At 34.9% G+C, this 24,590-nt stretch overlaps 2 protein-coding genes and 1 pseudogene across 10 annotated transcripts; 1 reads left to right on the top strand and 2 right to left on the bottom strand.

The window, feature by feature from the left end:
* Window positions 1–738: 738 nt before the first annotated feature.
* Window positions 739–2,052, bottom strand: LOC18032292 (protein SLOW GREEN 1, chloroplastic). The gene has a single exon (XM_006420617.2). It carries the CDS (start codon window positions 1,922–1,924, stop codon window positions 989–991), a length of 936 nt encoding a protein of 311 aa, XP_006420680.1. The 5' UTR covers window positions 1,925–2,052; the 3' UTR covers window positions 739–988.
* A 2,246-nt stretch (window positions 2,053–4,298) lies between these two features.
* LOC18032885 (uncharacterized protein At2g02148) lies at window positions 4,299–15,758 on the bottom strand. 9 transcript variants are annotated; one of them, XR_002906354.1, is made up of 10 exons: window positions 15,650–15,758; window positions 15,186–15,461; window positions 8,968–9,091; window positions 8,373–8,714; window positions 7,942–8,104; window positions 6,943–7,066; window positions 6,434–6,502; window positions 5,638–5,894; window positions 5,359–5,514; window positions 5,091–5,182 (listed from the first exon to the last, which is right to left on the bottom strand). XR_002906354.1 is itself a non-coding variant. In XM_024187662.1 (9 exons), exons 2-9 carry the CDS (start codon window positions 15,405–15,407, stop codon window positions 4,539–4,541), a joined length of 1,428 nt encoding a protein of 475 aa, XP_024043430.1. In that variant the 5' UTR covers window positions 15,408–15,461; window positions 15,650–15,758; the 3' UTR covers window positions 4,299–4,538. The 9 variants fall into 9 exon arrangements, 6 of the variants coding, with proteins under 6 accessions (XP_024043430.1, XP_024043531.1, XP_024043465.1 ...); XM_024187662.1 differs by lacking the exons at window positions 5,359–5,514; window positions 5,638–5,894 and adding an exon at window positions 4,299–4,587 and having other exon boundaries at window positions 4,848–5,182; XM_024187763.1 differs by lacking the exons at window positions 5,359–5,514; window positions 5,638–5,894 and adding an exon at window positions 4,299–4,587 and having other exon boundaries at window positions 4,919–5,182.
* A 5,281-nt stretch (window positions 15,759–21,039) lies between these two features.
* LOC18032362 lies at window positions 21,040–22,536 on the top strand (annotated as a pseudogene).
* The last annotated feature ends 2,054 nt before the right edge of the window (window positions 22,537–24,590 follow it).

The raw sequence follows: 24,590 nt of genomic DNA, 5'->3' as shown, positions 1-24,590 counted from the left end.
TGATAAACATGCTTGGATTGGAACTCCTGATGATAACGATCTAAAGAAGATATTCAATGTGTTCTAAAACTGATCAAACTGGTCAATCATCAACAATAGTAATATTAATCACATAGAAAATCAGCAAAAAGCTGCCTGTTAACCCAATCAAAAGCTTATCCAAGGAAAACTCGACAGACTTGCAGTGATCTTTTGTATAAAATAAAGCTCAACACCCAAAAACAAATTTCTGTTTAAACCATAAACCAAAGCTCCATTAGCTACACTTATGGAGAAGCTTGAGCTGAATTCCTTGAGTTAATGGAAAACAATTCCAGAATAAACTTTATCCAACTTCTGGGGTTCTGTCCTAAATCCGAATTCTAGAACACACAGAAGCCATCAATACACTAAATATAAAATTTAAAAATTTAAGACAAAAGCACGGCCACAATCACAAGGGTTAAAAAACAAATCATTCAAATATACGTGAATAAAATCAGTATTGAAAGAGAAAAAAACAAAAACATTGTTTCCGCCCAACGTTTTCCTCAACTCACAAATCATCATCCCTTTAGATTGGACAAGGAAAAGCTGCTGAACATATACAAGTTTAATCATGGCCACTAAATTATGTTTATTAATACACGGGCTTAGACTTTAATGCTAAAGCATAAGTCAGAATTTGGTATCGGTTAGAAATTAAAAGAGTTCGCTTTGTTCTTAAATGGGTGCATATCTTTATTAACACGGCAGAGAAAGTCGGAAAATTTATGATCACCATACAAATTAACCTGTAGTGTTGTGCATACAAAGGACACTAAACCTTTGATTCGCAATCTCTTGCTTAACTCATTCTCATGAGATATAACAAAAATGAAACAGAACTCAGTTTCCTTGACCCTTATTTCTCAGTACTGTCATCTGTGAAACCCAAATGACAGTTTTCCATAACTAACTAAACATAACAAGAAGAAGTTGATTATTACCGAAAACTCAAATCCATAAGTCAGTTGTTGGTGTTTTTGATATCGTCGTTGGTCCCGAAGAGCTTCATCCTCGACAATGGCGTCCTCAAATAGCCTTCAACTTCAAATTTCTTCGGCGAAAGTTGTCTATACTTAGCAAACTCCTCTTTAGCTTCCGCATTCCTATCAAGCAAGCTATAAATCATTCCCTTACAAAAGTAAGGCCTAAAATCATTTGGATCCTCAATCTCCAATTCTTGGTAACTCTTCAAAGCCTCATCGACATTCTTTTGCAAGAACTTTATCTGCGCCATTATAAACCTCACATCTCTAGCTTCTTTCAATTTGTTCCCATCCTCGGCAATCTCCAAAGCCTCTTCTAATCTCTTTATCACCGCCTCTCCCTCCCCGCATCGGTCCATCAACAACGCATTCTCAAACAAAGCCTCAAAAGACAGAGGATTTCCGGCGAGAATTTCTTCGAAGACATTGCGTGCATCTTGGGTCTTGCCCATTTCGCTGAGCAACCGGGCCATCAAGAATTTCCAGTCGGTAACCTGGGGCTGGGCAACGGCCAGGCGTTGGAGTATCGTGAGAGACTCTTGGTCCTCCCCATTTTCAAGCTTTTTCTGCAGAAGGGTTTTGAGAGATTCAATGGCTTGATGTTCATCATCACGTTCATTCTCGAGCTCAGTGTGGGTTTCAGTGACTGTGACAGGAGGGGTAAGAGATTCAGCTTTAGCAGGGAATTTTTTGCTGGTGATGGAAAGCGTGGCGCCTGTTATTATGAGTGTTGTGGCAAATGACTTGAGTGTTTGAGTTATTTGAGTGGAGCTGGAAGAGTTTCTACACTTGAGTGATGATGATGATGATGATGATGGGGGGATTGACGGGTTGTTGGTGGCGGTGGTGGTACTGAGATGATTGAGAACAGAGAATGAAGAAGATGAAGTGGTTAGAAATGAGGAAGAAGACATGGTTTTAATCGATGAGCAAAGCAATGCAATGTTTAGGGTTTCTTTGAGAAGACAAAAATAATGTCAATTGAGAAGATATTGAGGGGAGGGAGGCTTTGCCCATTGCCAACAACCATTTTCAGAAAATTACCAACCAACTTTGACCATTTTGATAATTTATTATATTTATTTTTTTATTTTATTGGCAAATGGGGTTCATTTATGTTACCAATCAACGATCAGTTAGTTGATTGACCAACGTCAAATAACTTTAAAAAAAAAAAAAAAAACAGTGATATTTGGCTCTTTTATTATATTTCATCAACTTTTATTTTTCAAGTAATTCCATTAAAAAATTTTAAATTAATTTTTATCTCTTAACATACTTTACTAAATTTTTAATTTACCTTTATTATAATTTTGATCTTTTTTCTTAGTATTCAAACTTATAAAATCCTATTTTAAAAAGACAAAATTCTCATAATAACTATAGTCCTTTTCTTTCTTTTTAAAAGTTATAATATCATAACTATTAAAAAAATTTGATACTTCTTTATCATCCTCTATTGAGTATTATAAATTAATTTTTTTTATGATAACACAAATAGAGAATACAATATTTGAGAAGATGATAATAATTTAAAAAATTAAAAGAAATTATATTTTAAAAAAGTAAATTAAGTATTAATAAAAATTATCATATCAGCATACTTAAAAGTTATTTACACTTTTAAGCTATTTCAAATAAGGATAAAATAGATATTAGTGCAAAAGTTATTAATGGGGGATGGTAAGATGTAATGAGGAGGTCAAATATCACAACTCTAAAAAATATGATCATTTATTAATATCTAAATTATTTAAATATGATATCTTAAAAATATTATAATCACGGTTAATTAAAAGACAATTCATTTTAAAATTTAATAACAAATTATACAACTCAACAAAATAAATGAATATTCTGAATTTCTCGGAAGATCTTTCCATTGCCGGCTCACCTAGCTAGAAGATCCAAATGCAACCAAATCGAAACCATCAAAATTAAAGAAGACTTTGTAAACCTTTTTTGTTCGTTTTTAACGCCCTTTAGAGCTTTTTTTTTCCGAGAAGAAAAAAGGTTACGATGGTGCTATTAACACCCCTTTATAATTTTTATCTCCATTAAAATGTTTAAAGTTCTATAATTTCTTATGACACCTGTGCTTGTTGCACATATTGTTTACATAATAAGAACCAGATCTTTTTCTTTGATTCTATAACTCAATGCTATTTAAACTCATCAAGTTGCTTCTCAAATTATCAACATCCCCTCCGAGTTTCTCTCTTTCTCAAGCCAAATCCTCCGTGGCATTACCGCATTAGGCAAATGGTGATAATCAAAACGGGGTCCAGCTACGTTGCCTCTGGGGTTTGGTGCCCCATTTTTTGTCTTTTTCAAATTTACCGTTTTACACTATTAAAATAGATTTTCAATTAAATAACTTATTCTTACATTTATTAATATTTATTTAAATTAATAAATTTACTTATTAATTAACAAATTAACTAGTTTATTATATAGTTAAACTATGTATATTATTTACTAACCATAATTAATGATAAATATAAATTTGATTTTTTTTTAAATTTAACATAACGACAACCAGTTTCCTCTCACCCATATAACCAAGGTTCAAAGTTCAAACCCCATAATCTTTTTTATTCCAACACGAGATTTTACTATCTCAAGTAAATGTAATATACAAAATATGAAAATAAATTTAATTTGATATTCTATGTAGTTAATTTTTTTTTGGTAACATAAGATTTATTTAACATATTATCAATTATTTAATTATGTAGTAAAAATACGTTAATTTACTAATAATAATAAAGTGTTAGTTTATGAATTTGCAAAATAATTTTTGTTTATTTGAACAATGAGTTTGTATTTTTGGTTGAGTTTTTGTCCTTAAATAAAAGAATATATTTAATTGCACACTTAAATAAATTAATATTTGTTACTCCACCCCAACAATTTAAATAGTTATTAGCACACGTCCATATGGTTGAGATCTTTCATTAACTTAACTAAGAGAAGGGTAAAAAATTTCTAAACAATTACTCTATTTGAAAATAATTTAAATATTTCCTTAGTTTTCTTTTATTTAAAATAATTTAAATAATTCAAAAAACTTTTCTTCGTTTTCTTTTATTTAAAATAATTTAAATAATTCAAAAAACTTTTCTTAGTTTTCTTTTATTTAAAATAATTTAAATAATTCAAAAAACTTTTCTTTTAATTTACTAGTGTTTGTGTGTATAAAGAGAATAAGTGCTTGAATTCTAAACAAATCATGGCTTCTAGAAGCATTAATGCAATTGAAAATCTTTAGGTGGGGAGGGGGGGGGGGGGCGGGCGGGGACCAACGAACAAACCAGATTCAAATGCTTAATTACATGACTGGGACGATTTCTGCAACTTAAAAGGAAAAAAGAACCACCTAAATTTCAAGTATTTACAACCAAAAAAGAGAGAAAACAACAAAAATTGATAGCAACTCTTACTTATTAAATGTAAGATATGTTGCAGGATCATATCATATTCCTAACCTCTTTACGCCGCATTCCGAGCAGAACTTAGATGTTTCCCTCAGATATGGTGCTCCACATTCATCACAAAACTTTGCAGGACTTGCTGGCTGAATGTAAGCAATTTACAAATGGTTAGGGCAGGTAAAAAGTAAAGAAAGAAATAATCTTAGTAAATTACAATTTAAAATGACGACTTTCACAGTGGAACATAATCGTTTAACCATGTAGTCTTATAGCATTTGGACACATAAACCAACCATTAACAATGGAATCATTTAACCAAACAGATATGATGTATTTCAAGAATAACTAACAACATAGAAGTGGGATAAGTCCTGTACTGGTCAGAACATGTATGAGAACTTACATCAAGAGTTCCCAAGGTAACTGGAAATATGTGTTGCCTTTGTGAAAATTCAGATCAAAAGAAACTCTCACCATTACATGCAAACGTTCACCAACATGACCTCCAGTGAGTGGCTGTAAGCAAGCCATGTGTTGGGAAATGGTTGGAGACTGGTGAGCATGAGCAATATCAGGCAAGTGTGGAGGTGGACCACATCGATGATTTTGGGAAAAGTGGGCTGGATGTTGACCTTGGTGAATTTGTTGATGATGATTGTTGTGAATATGATGAAATTGAGGCTGATGCGAGAGAGGCTGCATATGATGTTTGGAAGGAGTCTGTTGCTGATTCTGTGGCTGCAACGTACAGAAGTTGCATGTTAGTCCCCTTATTGTAGCATGATGATAAGAATTACAACATTAACAAAATTCTGCCTCAAGCACATAAAAGGGATACGATAACAAAATCATACAATAAATACAACTAGGCACCAAAAGCACTTAATGTAGTTCTGCATATTATCCTTGATTACCTTTAAAAAAAGGTTTAAGAGTGTAAGGTAAATATTAATTAAAGCAACATCGCGTCAACGCACTGACGTGATGAAGATGCCAGATCATTATGAGAAACTCTCTCTCTTTCTCTCTCTGGGTGTCTCTGGTGATAGTACTTGGTTAAACTGTATTTACTGAAACAATGTTTTACAAATTGTCATGAGAAACCTTAAAAATGTTTTTCTCTAACTATTAAGAGATTCTAGAACAAAACCACTGAAAACACATAACTAGACACTTGGTATATAACCAGAGACTTAGCATCAAAAGAGAATCCCCAAGACAGTAGTAGATAAAGCAACTCCTCCAGAAACTGAAAAGCAGTCTCCAAAATAGAAAGACTGCCTTACAGTGAAAGAAAATCGACACTTCAAAGCTACTCCTCAGAGCTTTGAGAAATTAAGGTTCAAAAAGAAGTCCAAAACTTTGATTTGTCCCATTTAAGTAGAAAAGTCAGGAAGAAAGTTTTTCCTCTTAAGCATAAAAGATTCTGCCTTTCCTCAATCCTGATGACCTGCAAACCAACCATTGCTTCAGAATCACATAAGTTTAAGCAACTGAACTTTTAAGTACCCTTCTCTTTAGCTGCTATAATGAACCAAAAAAATCTTTTATATGACAGAAATCGTTAGTACAAATGTATCTAGGACACGCAACTCAATGTTCAACCAAAACGGGAATCTGCAAAGAATGGACATCTGGGTTCATCTGTTATTATCTAATAATTTATCAATTTATCATCATTATTGTTTCTATAATAAGAAAAGTGAGCAACAGAGTACATAGATTGAAGGTATGGACCACACAAATACAATTCATGAACAGGGGCAAAAAATTAATATTACTAATGCAGGTTTTTTCTTTCCTCAGTACTGCTTACTGCGAAAGAAATTTCAAGAACATGATTTTTCTTTGCTCGGTTAATTACTCTTGCAATCCTGAGGTAGCCCTAGGCCATTAATCTGGATATTGGACAGAGACTTAGAGCATGAACCAGACCTATTAAAGACACTCTGCTTTTGCAGAAAGATAAGGATAAAGAGAAAGACTTACTTCGCTTATAGTGCGAAACCCTTGTGCAGTAACCATTGTAGAAGAATTATCTGTGCCAGGAAATCCCTGCTAAAAGATTATAAGTATGAAAAAAATTAAGAATATTATCAACTTCAGACAATAAGGCCTATGGTTAGGATATTTAAGTCACACACTAACAATTTTTTTCACCATGATATTTCATATATAAATAATCATCTTTTATGTTATTTTAATGACCAACTAACTTTCGTAACTCGTCCTTTTTTACTCTGAACCATACTTCTGATTGGATCCAAGAGGCAACGTACAAGCTCAGGGAAATAGGTAAGAGTCCAAGGATGGTTTTAAACCTTAAAAATCATGAATAAAACAATAGTGATAAATATGAAATAATAGCATTATGGAAACCTAAAGACAATGCTTCAAGTTTTCAGATATCCTATCTATAGGATACATCACAGTTTGGACAATATTATGATACAATGAAGTACATCATGCTTGCAGGGGAAAAAGGGAGTCAATCTTACAGGCAAAACTGGGATGTTAGATACAGAATTTGAGGCAACACGCCTGTACTTATGTCTTGGAGAATAAAATTTATAGTCTTGAGCAGAGATAGCTACTTCATTTCTGCCAGTCAATCTCTTAAACCTTCAACAATGTATCAATTAGGGAAAAATAAAAATGCAGCAAATTTCAAATCAAATCATCAAATAAAAAGATTGTGGTGTTGAATGTGATAAGCTTAAGATAGAATCTAAATTGTAAAGCACGAAATCTAAAATAGAACTTACAGTAACAAATTAAAAAACACAGCCATATTAAAAAGATTAAAGTAAGAGGAACAAAGATACAAAGATTCAAATATCTAAACAAAGAAAGTTGACTTACATTATTTATTTTTTACTAAAAAAATGGTATTATATCTTAATGACTTTTTTACTTTCTTTTTTTCAATGTATTTAAAGTTGGAATTGAATAATTTATGTAAGGACAATTTTGGATTTGTATAATTTAGACGAGAATGTATTTGGAATTATATTCAATAATAAAACCTACTGCTCAATATCTTATTCTGAAAAGCCATCCGTTCCTTGTTTTTCAGTTTTAGAATGGTAAAATTATTTTATCAAACACCAAAATCAACTTTTAACTTATCAAAAATCGCTTTTGACCATCCCAACAACAATCCCAAATTAGCCTTTAGTTTTTTACCTCGGCACAACCCAAAAGTAACCCACTAACACAAATATGCTAAACCCAATATAGGGTAAAATAACACATTTTCCACCAGGAGCCCAACAAAGCTTGTAACAATAAACTGCCCACACATCCATGTTTCTCTTTGCACATGTTCTATAGAATGCAAGCAGCTTAAACAGTCTTTGAATAGCACTGCCCATGAAGAATCAGTGCCCTAAATGTTTCAATAAAGAAAATTCATTTCTACTGAAAATTTGATAAATAGGACAACTGAACTCTGAAAGAGGCATGCTATGGAAAAATAAGAGCAAGAAATCACTTACCACTCAGCATCTTCGATAGGCATATTATTTGGTTTCTCAACAATATCCAATCCATTGACCACTACAAAACGAACTCGTTTCTCTTCTTGTATTACTAATTCTGGAAATCTTGTCCTTGTTTCAAGAGAAGTTGCCAATTCTCTTCGTTTGTATGTACAGGAACCTATAGGTAAAAGATATGACAAGTAAACAGCAAAATGAGCCCAATTAAAATAAAAGAATTCAGTCAGTTTCAAAGTTTGATATTTCTTTTAAATGCTACATTCGAAGAAACTGATCTCTTCAGGGAATTGATATTACACACAAACTGGCATGGCCAAAGTGCTGAGTAGAAAGAATGAACAGAAACCAATTTCTTTCGGTGTTCAAAAGAATCCAGAAAATTACTTATTGTTTTCACCAATAGACCCCAAAAAAAAAAAAGGTAATACCTTTCTTAGGAAATTTCTTGGCCAAACTCCTGTATAAACCACCAGCTGCTTCAAGCGCTACCCCAATGGTCTTCTCACGAATACCATTGAAGGAAGCAAGCCTCAAGTTTACATCATTAACTAAGGTTTCGTACATATTAGCAACATACATCAAGGGCAAAGCAAACCTTGGATCACCTTCGTACTGGACATCTCTGTTTTTCCTCTTACTCAATTTGTCTTGACCTGGCTGCTGAGAATATTCAGCCCCAGAATCAGTCACTTCAATCACATGGTCATTAATAAAATGATCCACAATAATTTGTAGAAATCTTGCCCTTGCTGATTCAATAGGGGAAACATCTGGTTCAAACTTCATTCAAATTAGTAAAGCCCGCTTAAGACACAAACCATTCATATATTAATTATGATCTCATTTCTTTTTTTTTCTGTTTCCTGAGAAACAGAGATGCTTAAATTTTAAAAAAAATGGAAAAAGCGATCAGTAAATTTATGAAGAAAGAAGCCTACAGATCATAAATAGATCTATGCAATTATATGCTAATACTTATGATTTCTATTTAAGACAATAAAAAATGAAAAATGGAAAAAGTACCCTCAATTGTCAGAATATCATAGCTGCCCCTTGAAGGACCACTACTCTCGAGGGGAGAGCGATCTTCATCCACTTCAACACTGTGAAGTGGCAAAGAGTTTCTGTAGGATTCATGCACGCAATCCTGGACAAAAATAAAATTACAGGGGATTAGGAATTCTTATTAGAGGGGATTAGGAATTCTTACTGACATATTTAACAAATACAGCATTCAATTTTGTTTTCTTCATTTATTCACAAAGAAAAAAGAAAATAAAACATGAAAATGTTTGTTCTTCTATCCATAATTTTTAACTAACAACTGTCTATGATCAACTGAAACCCAAATTTTCTGATCGATAAAATTCTATATCTCAAATTTCTGGGGGTCTAGTGGGTAGAAGAAATTTTTTGTACATATTCAGTCCAGATGTGATTAATGGAAGAGGAATGAAAATCTAAGGTACACTTTCCTCATAAACTATAAACCCACAGAATACAACCTAACCATCCAGTTCACGCAAGAAAGGAAAACCTAGTCAGAGCAAACTTGCTCACAAAATACTATATATGCGAAGAATCGTCCTAATAAGCAGGCAAGGCCATAACTGCACCTCATATAAGATGTTAGCATGGCTGCAATCCATGCAATCCCAGTATAGAATCTTAAATTTGTTTCATAACTACAGTTGCAGATAAAAATAATCCCCAGAATGTGTCCTAAAATTATCACAACTGATGCCCAGTTCTCATGAGGGATTAGAGTACTAATCTTAAAATAAAAGCCTCACATCCCTGTCTCATCTCACAACATTCTACAAAACAATACCACTCTACCATTTCCCAGCTCAAACTAAATCTGCTTCACAATGTTAAATTGTAAAGTATTTGTTTGGTTTCTAAGAAAGTTACAGAGAGAAAATAACAAGAGAGAACGAATGTGAATCATTTCATTAATCTGAATGGTTTTACAAGGATGTATATATACAAGCATTTCGAATCTTCTACATGCTGTTTAAGCTTTAGCTAACAGCATAACAACCTTCCTCCAGCTCAGCTGCCAAGTCAGCATTAATAACAAACTTGATTAAACAAATCAACTGAGCTTAACTAACTAAACCATCTTAACTAATTCTATTATCTTAACAGCCCCTCTCAAGCTCAAGGTCTGGGAAGAACATTGAGCTTGGACCGTAGATAATGAAATTGATCAAATGCTAATGGTTTAGTTAGAATATCTGCTACCTGATCACAACTTGGAACATGATTAATTTGCAGCTCCTTTCTAGATACATGCTCTCTAATGAAGTGTAGATCAAGTTCAATGTGTTTAGTTTTAGAATGATACTTAGGATTGCTAGCAAGGGCTTCTGCACTTTTGTTGTCACAGTAGAGAACTGGAGACTGCAGCAAAGACACTTTTAGTTCTTTGAAAAGATATGTGATCCACAATACCTCAGCTGTTGTCAAAGCCAAAGCTCTGTATTCTGATTCAGCTGTACTTCTAGATACTATATGCTGTTTCTTAGAGGACCATGAAACCAAGTTGTTGCCTAAGTAAACACAATATCCCCCCACTGACTTCCTATCATCCAGATCAGATCCCCAATCAGCATCTGAAAAAGCTGTAAGACTAAGTGATCCAGATGAGTAAAATTGTAAACCATGATCTGCTGTATACTGCAGATACCTCAGCACCCTTTTGCAAGCTTGCCAATGAAGTACTGATGGATTAGAAAGATATTGGCTGAGTTTATTCACTGTAAAAGCAATTTCAGGCCTTGTTAGTGTAACATATTGCAATGAGCCAACCAAACTTCTGTATAAAGAAGGATTCTCAAACACTTCACCCTTGTCTTTGACTAATTTCTCTGTTGAGCTCATTGGTGTTGAACAGCCCTTGCAGTTCACCATTTGAGCTTTCTTGAGCAAATCACCAATGTACTTAGTTTGTGATAAGTGCAAACCATCCACATTTGGAGTTACCTCAAGACCGAGAAAGTAATTAAACTCCCCAAGATCTTTCAAGGCAAACTCGGCACCCAACTGATGTATCACCTTTTCTACCAAAAGAGAATTTGAGCCTGTGATCAAAATATCATCTACATAGATTAGTGCCACAATAATTTCTCCTGCCACATGATGAACAAACAAGGAAGTATCTGATTTGGATGTCACAAAACCCCACTGAATTAAAGAAGCTTTCAACCTGTCATACCAGGCTCTTGGAGCCTGTTTGAGTCCATAAAGTGCCTTAGTGAGTTTGCAGATATGAGCTGGAAATTGAGGATGAACAAAACCCTCAGGTTGATGCATAAAAACATCCTCTATAAGAATGCCATTAAGGAAGGCATTATTAACATCTAGCTGCCTAATTGTCCAATGATTCATGACAGCAAGACTCAGAATTATTCTGATGGTGCAGGGCTTTACAACTGGACTGAAAGTTTCAAAAAAATCCACCCCTTGTGTCTGATGAAACCCCTTGGCAACCAATCTGGCTTTGTACTTTGATATGCTGCCATCAGGGTTATATTTAATTCTGAATACCCATTTGTTTCCAACAATCTTCCCAGCTGTTTCTGGAGGAATAAGAACCCAGGTTTGATTCTTTTGTAGTGCATCAAATTCTTCTTGCATAGCTTGTTGCCATTTGGAGTCTGCTAGAGCTGCTTTAACAGATGAAGGTTCAAGCTCTTGAGCTACTGTTAAGTATGTCTTGGGCTTAAACACACCAGCTTTTGATCTGGTAGTCATGGAATGAATGTTCTGAACTGAAGATGTCTGTACTGGCTGATGAACTTGGATGTGTGGTGATAAATTTTGAGATGAATGGCTTGGAGATGAATGTGCTGAAGATGTATGGGAGTGACTTGAATCAGGTCCTGCATCTGGATTTGAGGGAATAGCATAGGATTGTGCATTGTTGCTGTCTTGAATGACTTCTGTAATTGGAATATTTGAAAAAGAGACTTGACTTGGTTGGATGGATGAGAGTTGTGAATCAGACTTTGTAGGAAAGAGTTCAAAATAAGGAAATTCTGATTCATTAAACTGAACATGTCTAGCAATGTATGTTTTACCAGTGGAATCCAGGCATTTATATCCCTTGTGTATAGGACTATAGCCAATCATTAGGCATTTTTGTGTATGAAAATTGAGTTTATGGTTATTGTAGGGTCTGAGAAGAGGAAAGCAAGAGCAACCAAAAGTTCTAAGGAACTTGTAATCTGGTGGTCTACCATGAAGTTTGGCAAAAGGAGAAACATTATTCAACACTGGGGTTGGCATTCTGTTAATAAGAAAGGAAGCTGTATGAAATGACTCCCACCAAAAAGATAAAGGCATTTTAGCTTGTGCAAGAAGTGTTAACCCAGTTTCTATAACATGCCTATGCTTTCTCTCAACTACACCATTTTGATGATGTGTGTGAGGACAACTATGCCTAAAATGTATCCCTTCTGCCTCAAGAAATTTTTCAAAGCTTCTGTACTCCCCTCCCCAATCAGATTGTAAAGACTTTAGAGAGAAACCAAGTTGTTTTTCAACTAAGGTTTTGAAATACTTGAATGTATCTAAAGCTTCTGACTTAAGGGTTAATGGAAAAATCCAGCAGTATCTGCTGTAATCATCCACAAAACTAATGTAATATCTATATCCATGTAGAGATGGTATAGATGCTGGACCCCAAAGATCGGTATATACAAGTTCTAAAGGAGTTTTTGTTTTTATGCCTGTAGAGTAGAAGGAAAGTTGATGCATTTTACCATATTGACAAGCATCACAAAAATCAGGAATAGATGCAGGAAGTGCAAGAGAGGATAATATGTTTTTCAATGCATGTTTATTAGGATGACCAAATCTTTGGTGTAACACATTAGCAAACATAGCTGGGTTAACAGTGCTCAAATGACTCTGAGAATTACTTGTTTGAGTACAAACTTTATTCAAAGACAAACCAGAAAAGTTACAAGCTGATTGGTTGAAAACAGAAAGCATAGAACTAGGATTATGACTGGTGACACATGAACTGGAGAGACAGTCATCCTTAGACAGCAACTTATACAGTCCTCCTCTAGCAATCCCTTGAGCCAGATGCACTCCCTTCCTCTTGTCCTTAATAAAGCACATATTGGCAACAAACTCAATGGTTAAATTGGTATTTTCAAGCAATTTGGAAATGCTTATGAGATTTTTAGTAAGATGAGGTACACACAAGATATCTTGTAAATGCAGAAAAGAATCACAGGAAGTGGGGAGACAAGTATATCCAATGTGTGTAATTTTCAGACCTTGGCCATTACCAACATGTAGTAGCTGATTACCTGAATATTCTCTTCCAAGGTTCAAGTTCTGCAGGTTGTTGGTGAGATGATGTGTAGCCCCACTGTCAACATACCAACCTTGATCAGCCATGTCACCTTCTGAGGTTGCCAGGAAAGCAGCTCTTGGTGCTGAATTTGGATAGAAAGCTCTTGGTCCAGGATTCTGATATGAATTATAGCCTGAATATGGATTGTAATAAGGCACAAATTCTTTATTGAACCTGTTCCTGCATTCAGCTGCAGTATGCTTTGGCTTAAAGCATATTTGACAGATTACAGCAGCTCCATTTGGATCTGAAGCACCTTTTCCATTAGTGAAGCCACCAAAGTTTCCACCAAAATTTCCATTATTAGCACCAAAATTATTGGCATTGTTAACACCAAATCCTCCTCTGCCTTGATAATTTCCAGACTGAGCATTATTATTCCAGCCTCCATTCCAATTTCCTCTACCTCGGCCTTGAGAAAAACCTCTACCAAAGGCTCCTCTGCCACCATTATTATTATTGACATTCCTAATCCAGTTAGCATTATTCTGTCCTCCAAACTTAGTATTAGTTCCAGTTTGAGCAACATTTGCAGCATAAGTCAATTTAGCTTCCTTGCTAGCATTTGACTGATGTGCTTCTAGTCTAGCTTCATGAGTTAAAAGCATTGAGTAAGCTTCATTAACAGTCATTTTTGCTAGATTTGCCTCGATATACACAACCACAGGGTAGTATGGTTGACCTAGCCCAGAGATAAGATGTGTAATAAAATCTAGAGAGCTAACAGGGCTTCCAGCTATAGCTAAATCATCAGTTATTGTTTTCAGTTTTCCAAAAAATTCAGTCATAGACATTGAACCTTTTCTAAGATTGTTAAGCATCATCTTAAGATGAACCTTTTTAGCAAAGGTTTCAGATCCGAATTGTTGCTCAAGACTAGTCCAAAGTTCAAGTGAAGTTTCAGAGTTTACCACAAGGCTGAGGATCTCGAGATTTATAGAAGACAGCATCCAGCTCAGCAGCATTTGATCCTTCCTTTTCCAAGCAGTGAACTCAGGATTTGTTCGAGTTTCAATTTCAGAGTTCTCAAATTCACTTTGAAGAAATTGATCTGGACATGACTTGGAGCTATCGAAATGATCTTCAAGACCATTTGCACGTACTGAAGAGAGAATCTGAGATTTCCAGATTGTGTAGTTCGATCGATCAAGCTTAATAGGAGAAGTGAAAGTGAATGAAGAAACAGAGATTGCTGTGTTTGGATTTGAGCTTGAGAACGCCATTTTTGCTTTTAGTTTGGCTCTGATACCATGTTAAATTGTAAAGTATTTGTTTGGTTTCTAAGAAAGTTACAGAGAGAAAATAACAAGAGAGAACGAATGTGAATCATTTCATTAATCTGAATGGTTTTACAAGGATGTATATATACAAGCATTTCGAATCTTCTACATGCTGTTTAAGCTTTAGCTAACAGCATAACAACCTTCCTCCAGCTCAGCTGCCAAGTCAGCATTAATAACAAACTTGATTAAACAAATCAACTGAGCTTAACTAACTAAACCATCTTAACTAATTCTATTATCTTAACACACAAAGAGCTCATCTTAGCCACTATAGAATTCTTCCACAGTAACAACATTGGTGCTTACTCAGCAGGGCCAATTCATCCAAGGACCTGTTCGGTACAGTGGTTGAGTAGCTGTAGCTTATGGCTTAGAAGGTAAGTTGATTTTATTGACACTTATATGATTAATAGCCAACAACAATTTTACTAGTTTTGTCATTTACAGTATTATTATAGTTTATTTCACAGTTATAATTCATTTTTACCACAGCAGCTATGCCTTAATATGCTAAAAGATTTACTTATCCAGTTTAACACATTCAAAATACAAGCATTAAGCATGAGAGAGAGAGAGAGGCTTACAACAGCTGTGGAATCATCGTCGTTGTCAAGAGTATCTTGATGATGAACAACAGCGTCGCGATCAACATCGCCGATTGAATCGATATCAGCAGGGGGCCGCGTGTCGACAGAGTTGAGGTCGTGCAAAGAGCTTCCAATGAAGGAATTAGGAGGAGGCGCTGATCTCAAATTGTAGTGCTGTACTGGAACCCTAGACCCCATTCTTGTATAACACGCTCTCATTCAAATTCATCATCGAAACTAAACACCATCGCCGCCGCTGGCCTTTGATTTCGCCTGTCAATAAGATGATCATACATGCTTTCATCGAATAAGAGCGAGACATACTAACGCAGTGAGCGTGCTGTACTTGCAGAGTTACAGCGTGAAAAATGGAAGCTCTTTTTTTTTTTTTGTTATTAAACTAACTAACGGCTATACAGAGCACTGAAATCAAGTGAGAATCCAAGCCTGAGAGACCGTACCTGACCTGTCGGCTTCGCCTGTCAAGAACTCAGTTTCCGAGCCTAACTCCAGAATCCACACCAGCAACCAAACCAACAGGCTTTGACTTTTCTTATACTGTACTGCACTTGCAAGTCCTAACTTCGGCTCTCTATTAGCATGACTTGGGTTAATTACAAGTTATCCCTTCATTTGATGATAAAGACAGTGGCACCCCACATTTAGTGGAAATTGTCAGTACCACCCATGCACTCATTCCCGTCAAACGCCCCCGGGGGGCCGGAGAAGTCTAAAATACCCTTATTGACGTCTCTGGTGTAGTTTAATATGAATCTCATTAGGCAATCCCTATCTTACATGGATGTAAAATAGAGGAATCCATCTCATTAACATTAGATTGCATAATATCAATGGCTTAAAAATTGTTGCCCAATTAAGTTATTATATATTTACCCATAAAGAAATAGGAGAAAGAAAAAATGAATTCTACCAATCCTTTAGATGTAGGTTGACTAAAAAAGTTTAAAAGCTTAATCCAATTCTTATAGAACATACTTTGAGGTGTTGAATTTTTTTTTTTTTTTTATATCCTAAGAAATGTATGTAAAATCTAAAATACGCTTAACGAATGCATCAAATCTACCTCTTCTCACTCTCTTCTTACAATAAAATCTATTTATATTGAAAGCAACTAAAAATCTCTCAAGATCTCTTAAAATTTCTCAAAATCTCTTACACAAATATAACAATTTATTCACATCTTTAACTCCCATATTTTTTTCAATTGAAACACAGTGCATTACTCATTAATAAGGTATGTGGGGTCCAGCTACTTTTGGTACCCCAATCACTTGTCTTTTAATGAATGCGTCTTTAGATAGCTAACAAAGGAATTTGAGGACTGAGATTTAACCATTGAAAAATGGGTAACCGGCTGAAAGAGTTCCAGTATAAATTCTTACTATAGTGAGAATCTCACGCAAAACACACGTACCGTAAGCCCACATGCGTTCTCCCTCTCACTCTCGCCAAATCTCACCTCACTCACAATGCCACCAATCTCACCTCCTTAGGCCACAACTCTCACCACCAATCAATTCTCCCTTACCACGCTCCGTTCTTATCATCGAGTCTCTCTCTTCCCCGTCGATTGTGTCTTGCTCCTTCACGCTGCCTCACTCCCTCAGATGTCTCAAAAAATTGACTTGCAGCTTCACTCGCCATCGGCTGCCCTAATTGATTTCTGGAGGTAATTTGCGTCATTAATTCCAAATTTGGTTCTCTAGGATTATGAATTTGTGAAGATTCAGCTGCCATTGTGTGAATTTGTGTTGAGAGTATCTGTCCTCAAGTTTGTAGTGTACTGGGCAAGTCAGTTCAGTTTTGTGTCTGGAAACAAGAACACTTAACTTAGTGAGTTTTATGCCATTGTACTGATTCATTTGAAGAAGCTTAAAGAGATGAGGCTTTTGTGCCGTTAGTAATGGCTTACTTGCATAGGGTATGAATAGGGTAGCTTGCTTTTTATTTGCATTTTTTAATTCTCGATGCTCAACTTCATATTGCTGGAAATTAAATTCAGATATTGATTTGTATTTGCCTTATTTTATTCTTGATGCTGAGCTTCAGATTGCTGGAAATTAGATGAAAAATATGTAGTTTTTTTTTTATTTGCGTTAAATTTAGATAAATTGACTCTTATATGTGACCTTAACATTCGGTTTGCAATTTTGCAGGGACAAAGCACTTCCATTCAAATGAGGACCGTCTTAAAAGTTGTGGACAATTCAGGATGAAAATGATGATGTGCATGCAACTTCTGAAAGGGAAGAAAGTGGCAAGATTAGGGGACACAATTGTTGTATCGGTAAAAGAAGTTATGCCTAATGTTAAAGTGAAGAAATGCAAGATTGTGAAAGCTGTTGGGCTGTTGTTATGATTGAAGTGTTGTCAAATTTGATGACAATGCTGCACTGCTATGGTTTTTATTTAGGAAAAAGAAAATCATCAGCCAAGATAGCAACCTGACCAATAGGAAAATGAATATTTGGGCCAGTCCCACATGAGCTGAAGAAAAAAATCTCAGTTTGGTGTCCTTGCTTTTGCAGAGTATTCTACCTGATTTTCATGATGGATTTTGATCTCTAAGGTTTTGGTTCTTATTATTGTGTTGATAGGTACACACAAAATTTCACATTATTTACTATTAAATCATTTGGTTTCTTAAGGCAAATAAAAGCCATCATCTTCACTCTTGAAAACAAAGGTTTTCCTTTATCTCTTCTTTGTTACGGTATGATTCTTGACCTATTGCTCTGTGCAATTATCTTATCAACTACCATTGCTGTTAGTAATAACTTTTAAGTTATTGGTAGAATGTTTACAGACCCTTAATCTTCTTTGAGCAAAGTAATGCCTGAGCTACAGCAAAGTACTAATGAAAGTATGACCATTAATATTTTTCTATAAAAAACTATTCATCTCAGCCAAAATCACAGTAACAAAATAACTCCAAGAGATGAGTATGGCATTACAGAAGAAGGATCCAAAGAAAAAATATGTAATCCTTTGTTCCTGAAAGTCTTTAATATTTATTTTATTAGGTTTTTCCCAAGTAGGGAATATTACATCTCTAAAGAACTCCACTGAACAATTTCCAGGTTTTGCTATTGAGATTTCTGTTTATAAAACTTATGAAAAAAAAAACGCAAATTGGCTCTTGTCTGGTAGGATTTGGGGGGCAGAGAGAGAGTTAAACCGTAAGTCAATTTATGAGAGAGACTAGAGAGTAAGGCACCGTAAGGGAGGACATATACCTGTTTAATTTTTTAATACAGTCTATAATTATTGGATTAATGTTAGAACTTATTTATTTATCAACATAGAAGAGGCTAACAACACAGCTTTACTATTCAATATAAGTTTCATTAATTCACTTGGGTATTGAAACCGAAAATTTAGCTAACACACAAATTCATTAATTAATATCAAGTATTTTCTTCAATGCAATACCTTATGCCATCAACTTACATAACCACTTTAAAAACCTTGAGTTACAAGATAATGCCCCACAACATCCAATACTAACCATGCATGAAAAAAAAAATGCAAGTCAATTACAGTGCATGATGATTTTTAAAACCATTAAGCCACAAAGTGGACAATAATTAATTGTGCACAGTTTTTAATATTAACAATTGTGTATTTACCCACCGATAATCCTTTTATTTTGTGCTTACTTGATAATTTATATTTGTTTTTATGTAATATATTATGATTTATTTATTATGTCTTAACTATATTTAATTACGTGTATTTTTTTGTCTATAATGTAAAATATTAATTTCACATTTTTCAAGTCTCCAAACAGATAAACATATGTCAATGTTTTATTCAACATATTTGAAAACCTTAATATTAATTAAGACTGGCTTATAATTGTGCTTCCGTAAAAAAGATTGACCTTTTCTGTTGACTGGAACTGATTTTATGATTACATGAGCTTACAATAGATATGATTGCCTGGGATAGCTGGCAGTTTTGACTCAATCTCAATTGTTCATGATTCAATGGCCACGATTGTCCCAAGTGACAATGGTTGGTGAAACAAGTTGTAGTATTCGAATCTTTGTATTCCGATCAACCCATTCCACATATTAACCCCGCAAATCTCAACCATTCTTTGACCGTATCAGACGCTTCAAATTATGCCATGGGTACTGTTGACTTAAAAAAATACCAGCCGTTCGCTCTCTGTCTAATGGTTGTGAGGAAAATATGCATGAATTTTATAATGGACCGCAAATTACTACATTATAAAATTATTTTTCTATCAATAGAGCCTCAATTTGTTTTTGGCCATCTCTCTTCTTCTCAATTTCTCTCAAACTGCCTGTAATCTTAATTTTTAACTGTGTTTTAATATTTTTCATAATTTTTTATAAATAAATTTTGTTTAATTTTATATTTTAATGTCAATTACCATACACAATAGTCCATTATATTTTTATCTTTCTTTTTTTCTTTTTAACCTTATCCTTCATCTCAAACTGCCTGTAATCTTAATTTTCAACTGTGTTTTAATATTTTTCATAATTTTTTATAAATAAATTTTGTTTAATTTTATATTTTAATGTCAATCGCCATACACAATAGTCCATTATATTTTTATCTTTCTTTTTTTCTTTTTAACCTTATCCTTCATCTCAAACTGCCTGTAATCTTAATTTTCAACTATGTTTTAACATTTTTCATAATTTTTTATAAATAAATTTTGTTTAATTTTATATTTTAATGTCAATTACCATACACAATAGTCCATTATATTTTTATCTTTCTTTTTTTCTTTTTAACCTTATCCTTCATCTTAATTAAGCCTCTATTTCTTGGTTGGTGATTTACTATTTTTAATTTTATTGTTATTATTATTACGCTAATTATCATCGTCATTATCATCGTTATTTTTTTAAATAATAATAATAATAATAATAATAATATATAGCCTTACTTAGCAACTTAGCAACTTGTATGTTATAATTCATCTAAGTGCCAGCTGGATTCCTTGCACAAAACACTCATTTTGCGACAAACTGTTGATGAGAAAATCTGCGATAGAGTGTTTGGTTCATCAAGTCCAAGATAGTTTTCTCTTAGTTTTCTTCCTCTTTTAACTTATACTTCACCTCAATTTAGACTGTCATTTTTCGTTGATCAATATTTATTTATTTATAATTATTATTATTATCTTTTATTATTATTATTATTATTATTATTATTATTATTATTATTACCCGGTACATATTTTTGCTTCACATTTTTTTTCCAATCTAGTTTTCATTTACTTTACTCATGCACAAATTTTCCACAAAAAACTAATTATACGGTCACTTTACTGTAAATTAATGTCACGCTACTTTCATGATTAAATTTGATATTTCCCCCTTTTCCCCCAAGTACGTAATGCAATACCTGACCCTAAATCCACTTCCTAAAATTTGTCCCTATTTTCGAAAATTTCAAATCCACCTTACCCCAGCCCATACTTGCACGCTTCCAAAATGTCTTGCTTTTAACCATTACTTGCATGCACCCTTTTTCCTTTATTTGCGCGATACTTAACCACTTCCAACTCATTACGGGTTATTTTTACATATCTCCCCTGAGGTTTCACCTAATATCAGTTTAATAGAAAGAATTTTTGTATTTTTACATCCCTCCCCTGCAGTTAATATTTCCGTCAGCTGACCGTTAGTGGATTAACAAGAGGACGAAAATACCCTTCCAAGACTGACAGTCTTCTTTCATCCAACAAAAACTCAAATCCACTGTACCACCTCACCAACAAAACCACATCCTGCCCGTCAAAAGTCATCCATCCACCCCCGCAAATCAACGGCTGACATTTGTACAATCCTCACAGAGCCAACTGAACCTAAAACTCCACCTATTAGTCCCTCTCTCTGCCTCCATCCCCTGCATATTTTACTTTCTTTCTTGTATTGTAAATTACTAAATTAATGCCTTTCTTCTACAGTGAGATCCCAACTTTCCGGCGAGTTTTCCGATCGCCGGAGGATATTATGAAGTGTTAAGATCCCATATGTCTTCATCCAAAGCATATGCCAAAAGGAAAAAAAAATAGATGAATCATGTATTATAAATACTGGATACTGTAAATATTGCTATCTTTTTTTTTTAATGGGTGATTTGAGAAGCTCGAAAAATTTAGATCTTGAAAGATGAACATGAGAGCGGTGGAAGAGGAAGAATCAGTTTCGGTATCGGGTCAGGAACTCGATATACAGGCTGATATAGAGTGGCAAATGTTAGACAAATGGAAGTTTTTCTTGTGTGAAATTGGTGTTTCAGTGGCGAGACACGAGGGTTTCAGGGCTTTGTACAGGGGATTCGGGACTTCACTGATGGGCACAATCCCTGCTAGGGCGGTTTACATAGCGGCGCTTAAGGTGACAAAGAGTAAAGTTGGCAGCTTTGCTGTTAGTGACTTAGGGTTTACTGCGGCGGTCGCTAGTGCTGTTGGTGGATTGAGTGCTGCCATGGTTGCTCAGCTTGTCTGGACCCTAGTTAATGTTGTGACTCAGAGGCTTATGGTGGCTAATGGGGCCGATGCTAGATACGTAAATGGGGTTGATATGTTTAGGAAGATTGTTAGAAATGATGGGGTTAGAGGATTGTATAGGGGTTTCGGGATTTCAATCTTGACAAATGCACCATCAAATGCAGTTTGGTGGCCGTCTTATTCCGTTGCTCAAAGGCTTGTTTGGGGTGGAGTTGGGTGTTTCTTGCGCAGGAAATATGGTGACCGTGAGGGTGATATGATGATGATTAGGCCAGATTCAAAAACTGTGATGGCGTTTCAGGGAGTGAGTGCAGCCATGGCTGGTGGTTTATCGGCTTTGATTACGATGCCACTTATACGATTAAAACGAGGTTGTAGGTTTTGGATGGGGATGAGAATGGAAAGCGGGGACCGACTGTTGGGCAGGCAGTGAAGAGCTTGGTTAAAGAAGGTGGTTGGATGGCTTGTTACAGAGGGTTGGGTCCAAGGTGGGCATCCATGTCTATATCTGCAACAACTATGATTACTACGTATGAGTTTCTGAAACGAACCTCCGCTAAGAATCCAGAGGTTTTGACATGAATGAAGAAGAATTAGAGTAGGCTGCAATCCTAGGCTGATGATATGGTGGCATGACTACTTGTTTGCAGATCAAATCATCAATCTTTATTAATCCTGTAAAATTTTCTCGCATCGTGTCTATTCTTTAGCCTCCTACTCTTTCTTTCATAGCCTGCCTATCGGATATAATCAAGGTGAATGATGGCAGGTGTTTTTCCATGTAAATGTAAATATTTTCCTCTTCTTCCACTTTATTTGTTTCCTTTTATTATTTCTTAAAATTGTGTCCAAAACTCTTACTATTTCCTAATATATCAAGTTTTGAGAGCAAAACCAGTAGGGATCATCTTTATCAGCATCAATCTACCAGAAGTTGAGTTTTTGAGATTCCATTAATTAACAATGGATCCCACAGGATTCCAAAGTAAAGAATAGTCATTATTTAAGTGATGCTACTCTCATTTTCGCGATTACCCATACTAGTACAGTAAACTTTTTTAGTTTTTTTGAATTTTAAATGAGGTTTTACGATTTTAGCCTTGTGTACTGATGATATACATAACTTTATACTAAGTGCAGGGGAGGGATGTAAAAATACAGAGATACTTTCTATTAAACTGATATTAGGTGAAACCTCATGGGAGGTTTGTAAAAATAACCGAACCCATTACAGTTGTTTATTTTTTGTCAAAAAGCGGATCCCCTACAGGTTAACGGGCCATTACCTTTTTGTCAGGTTACTAGCTACCGTGCTGTGTCTCTTCTTCAGCCATTAGATTAAATCTAACGGTCACTCTGCTACAAGACAAATGACTTGGGTACCAAACCCCTGATGCAAAGTAGCTGCCCCCAGGTATGTGAATGTTGTTGGATTTTAGATTTTACATTTTCTATAAGAATTTAGATATCTTTCTCATATTATAATGTTCTATTTTCTATTTTTTCATTATTTTTCCTTATATGTGAAAACTGAAAATGTGTTGCAATATAGGTTGTTTAATTAATTTTTTTCTTTAGCATCATATCTCGTTGAATATGTGTTTATAGTTGTTTAAGGAAAAAATAGGAAATGCCAGCACAATCTGAGGTACCCCGCACAATCCGAGGTGCCCGGCGTGATTTGAGGTATCTCGTACAAATAGAGGTACCCTGCACAATTAGAGGTACCCCATATAATATGAGGTACCCCACACAAATAGGGGTACCCCACGTAACTCGAGGTACATGGCAGAACGGATGCAAGAGAATCCTCCAAAAATATCCGTCATGAGAAACGTCTCCGCCTCCTAAAAGATATTATTCGATTTTGTCAGAATTAGGAATAAAAAACGATGTGCTAAAAGGAGGGACAGCCGCCTGCCACCTCTGCCAAAATGAAGGACACTGTCCCAAGGACAGTGGTCCCCAACCGCCTACCCGACAGCTACTGCAGAGGTACCCTGGACCACTCTCCAGCGCACGCCATGTTTCCAAAGGATGAGATACGCTGCGAACATGCACATAACGGCCCAAAAATCATAAAAACGGTAAAAGGACGTTAGCCAAAAAGGGTACGCCACGTGGCAGCCGAGGTACTCCATATATAAAGGCGCCTAGGTTTCATTCTCAAGGGAGGCTCTCACTCACCTAAAAACACTCACACTCCGAAAAAAGAGGTTTTCTTCAACCTTAAACCCTAATTTACAGAGGGCTACCCAGCTCTGTTTGCCAGAAAAGCCTGAGTTTGCTAACTTGAGCGTCGGAGTTTGAACGCCGGGGTACCCCGGCTTCATCTCTAACCTTTATTTCACTATTTTGCAGGCGTGAAGCTCATTTTAAAGGACACCTCTCTTGTTTCTGACCTTCCACCATCGTTACCACTCCCTCTCTCCTTCTCACCTCCTCCGAATTTTAGATACACCACACCGCACACAACAAATTAGTGAGGTACCCCGTCTCCCCCAAAAATAACAAATTTATTGTTCTAGATTGGTTTGGCTTTTCTTACTCCAAAATCAGTTGAAAACAATAGTGAAAATGTTTCAAGTAAAATTATATCTCGTTGAAATTAAAATTATAAAAAATAACATCTTGTAGTTAAAATTTTTTGTAATTATAATTTCATTTATTTTTTGTAATTAAATTAATTATATAAAAATTTACAAAAATTAACATGAAGAGAAAAGCTCCCAATAATTATTGTAAACTTCCCTATAATTAATATTAAGAAACTTTCTATTCAAATTAAATGATTACAAAAAAAAAACACAATAATTTTTAAATGAGATTATATCTATAAAAATTAACATATTGATTCAAGATTTATTTATTTTATTAAATTT

The sequence above is a fragment of the Citrus clementina genome, unplaced genomic scaffold, assembly GCF_000493195.1.
Source record: "Citrus clementina cultivar Clemenules unplaced genomic scaffold, Citrus_clementina_v1.0 scaffold_9, whole genome shotgun sequence".
Lineage (NCBI taxonomy): Eukaryota > Viridiplantae > Streptophyta > Magnoliopsida > Sapindales > Rutaceae > Citrus > Citrus x clementina.
The sequence above is the reverse complement of the archived record's forward strand: the minus strand, read 5'-3'. Positions and strand labels throughout refer to the sequence as shown.

Bases quoted from the DNA above. Each gene is read 5' to 3' on its own strand.
- LOC18032292 (XM_006420617.2), bottom strand. From the start codon at position 1,924: ATGTCTTCTTCCTCATTTCTAACCACTTCATCTTCTTCATTCTCTGTT.
- LOC18032885 (XM_024187662.1), bottom strand. From the start codon at position 15,407: ATGAGAGCGTGTTATACAAGAATGGGGTCTAGGGTTCCAGTACAGCAC. The intron at 7,067-7,941 runs GTAAGTGATTTC...ACATTGTTGAAG, and splicing joins CCTATCGAAGATGCTGAGTG to GTTTAAGAGATTGACTGGCA. The intron at 5,183-6,433 runs GTAAGTCTTTCT...TGTACGTTGCAG, and splicing joins GGTTTCGCACTATAAGCGAA to CCACAGAATCAGCAACAGAC.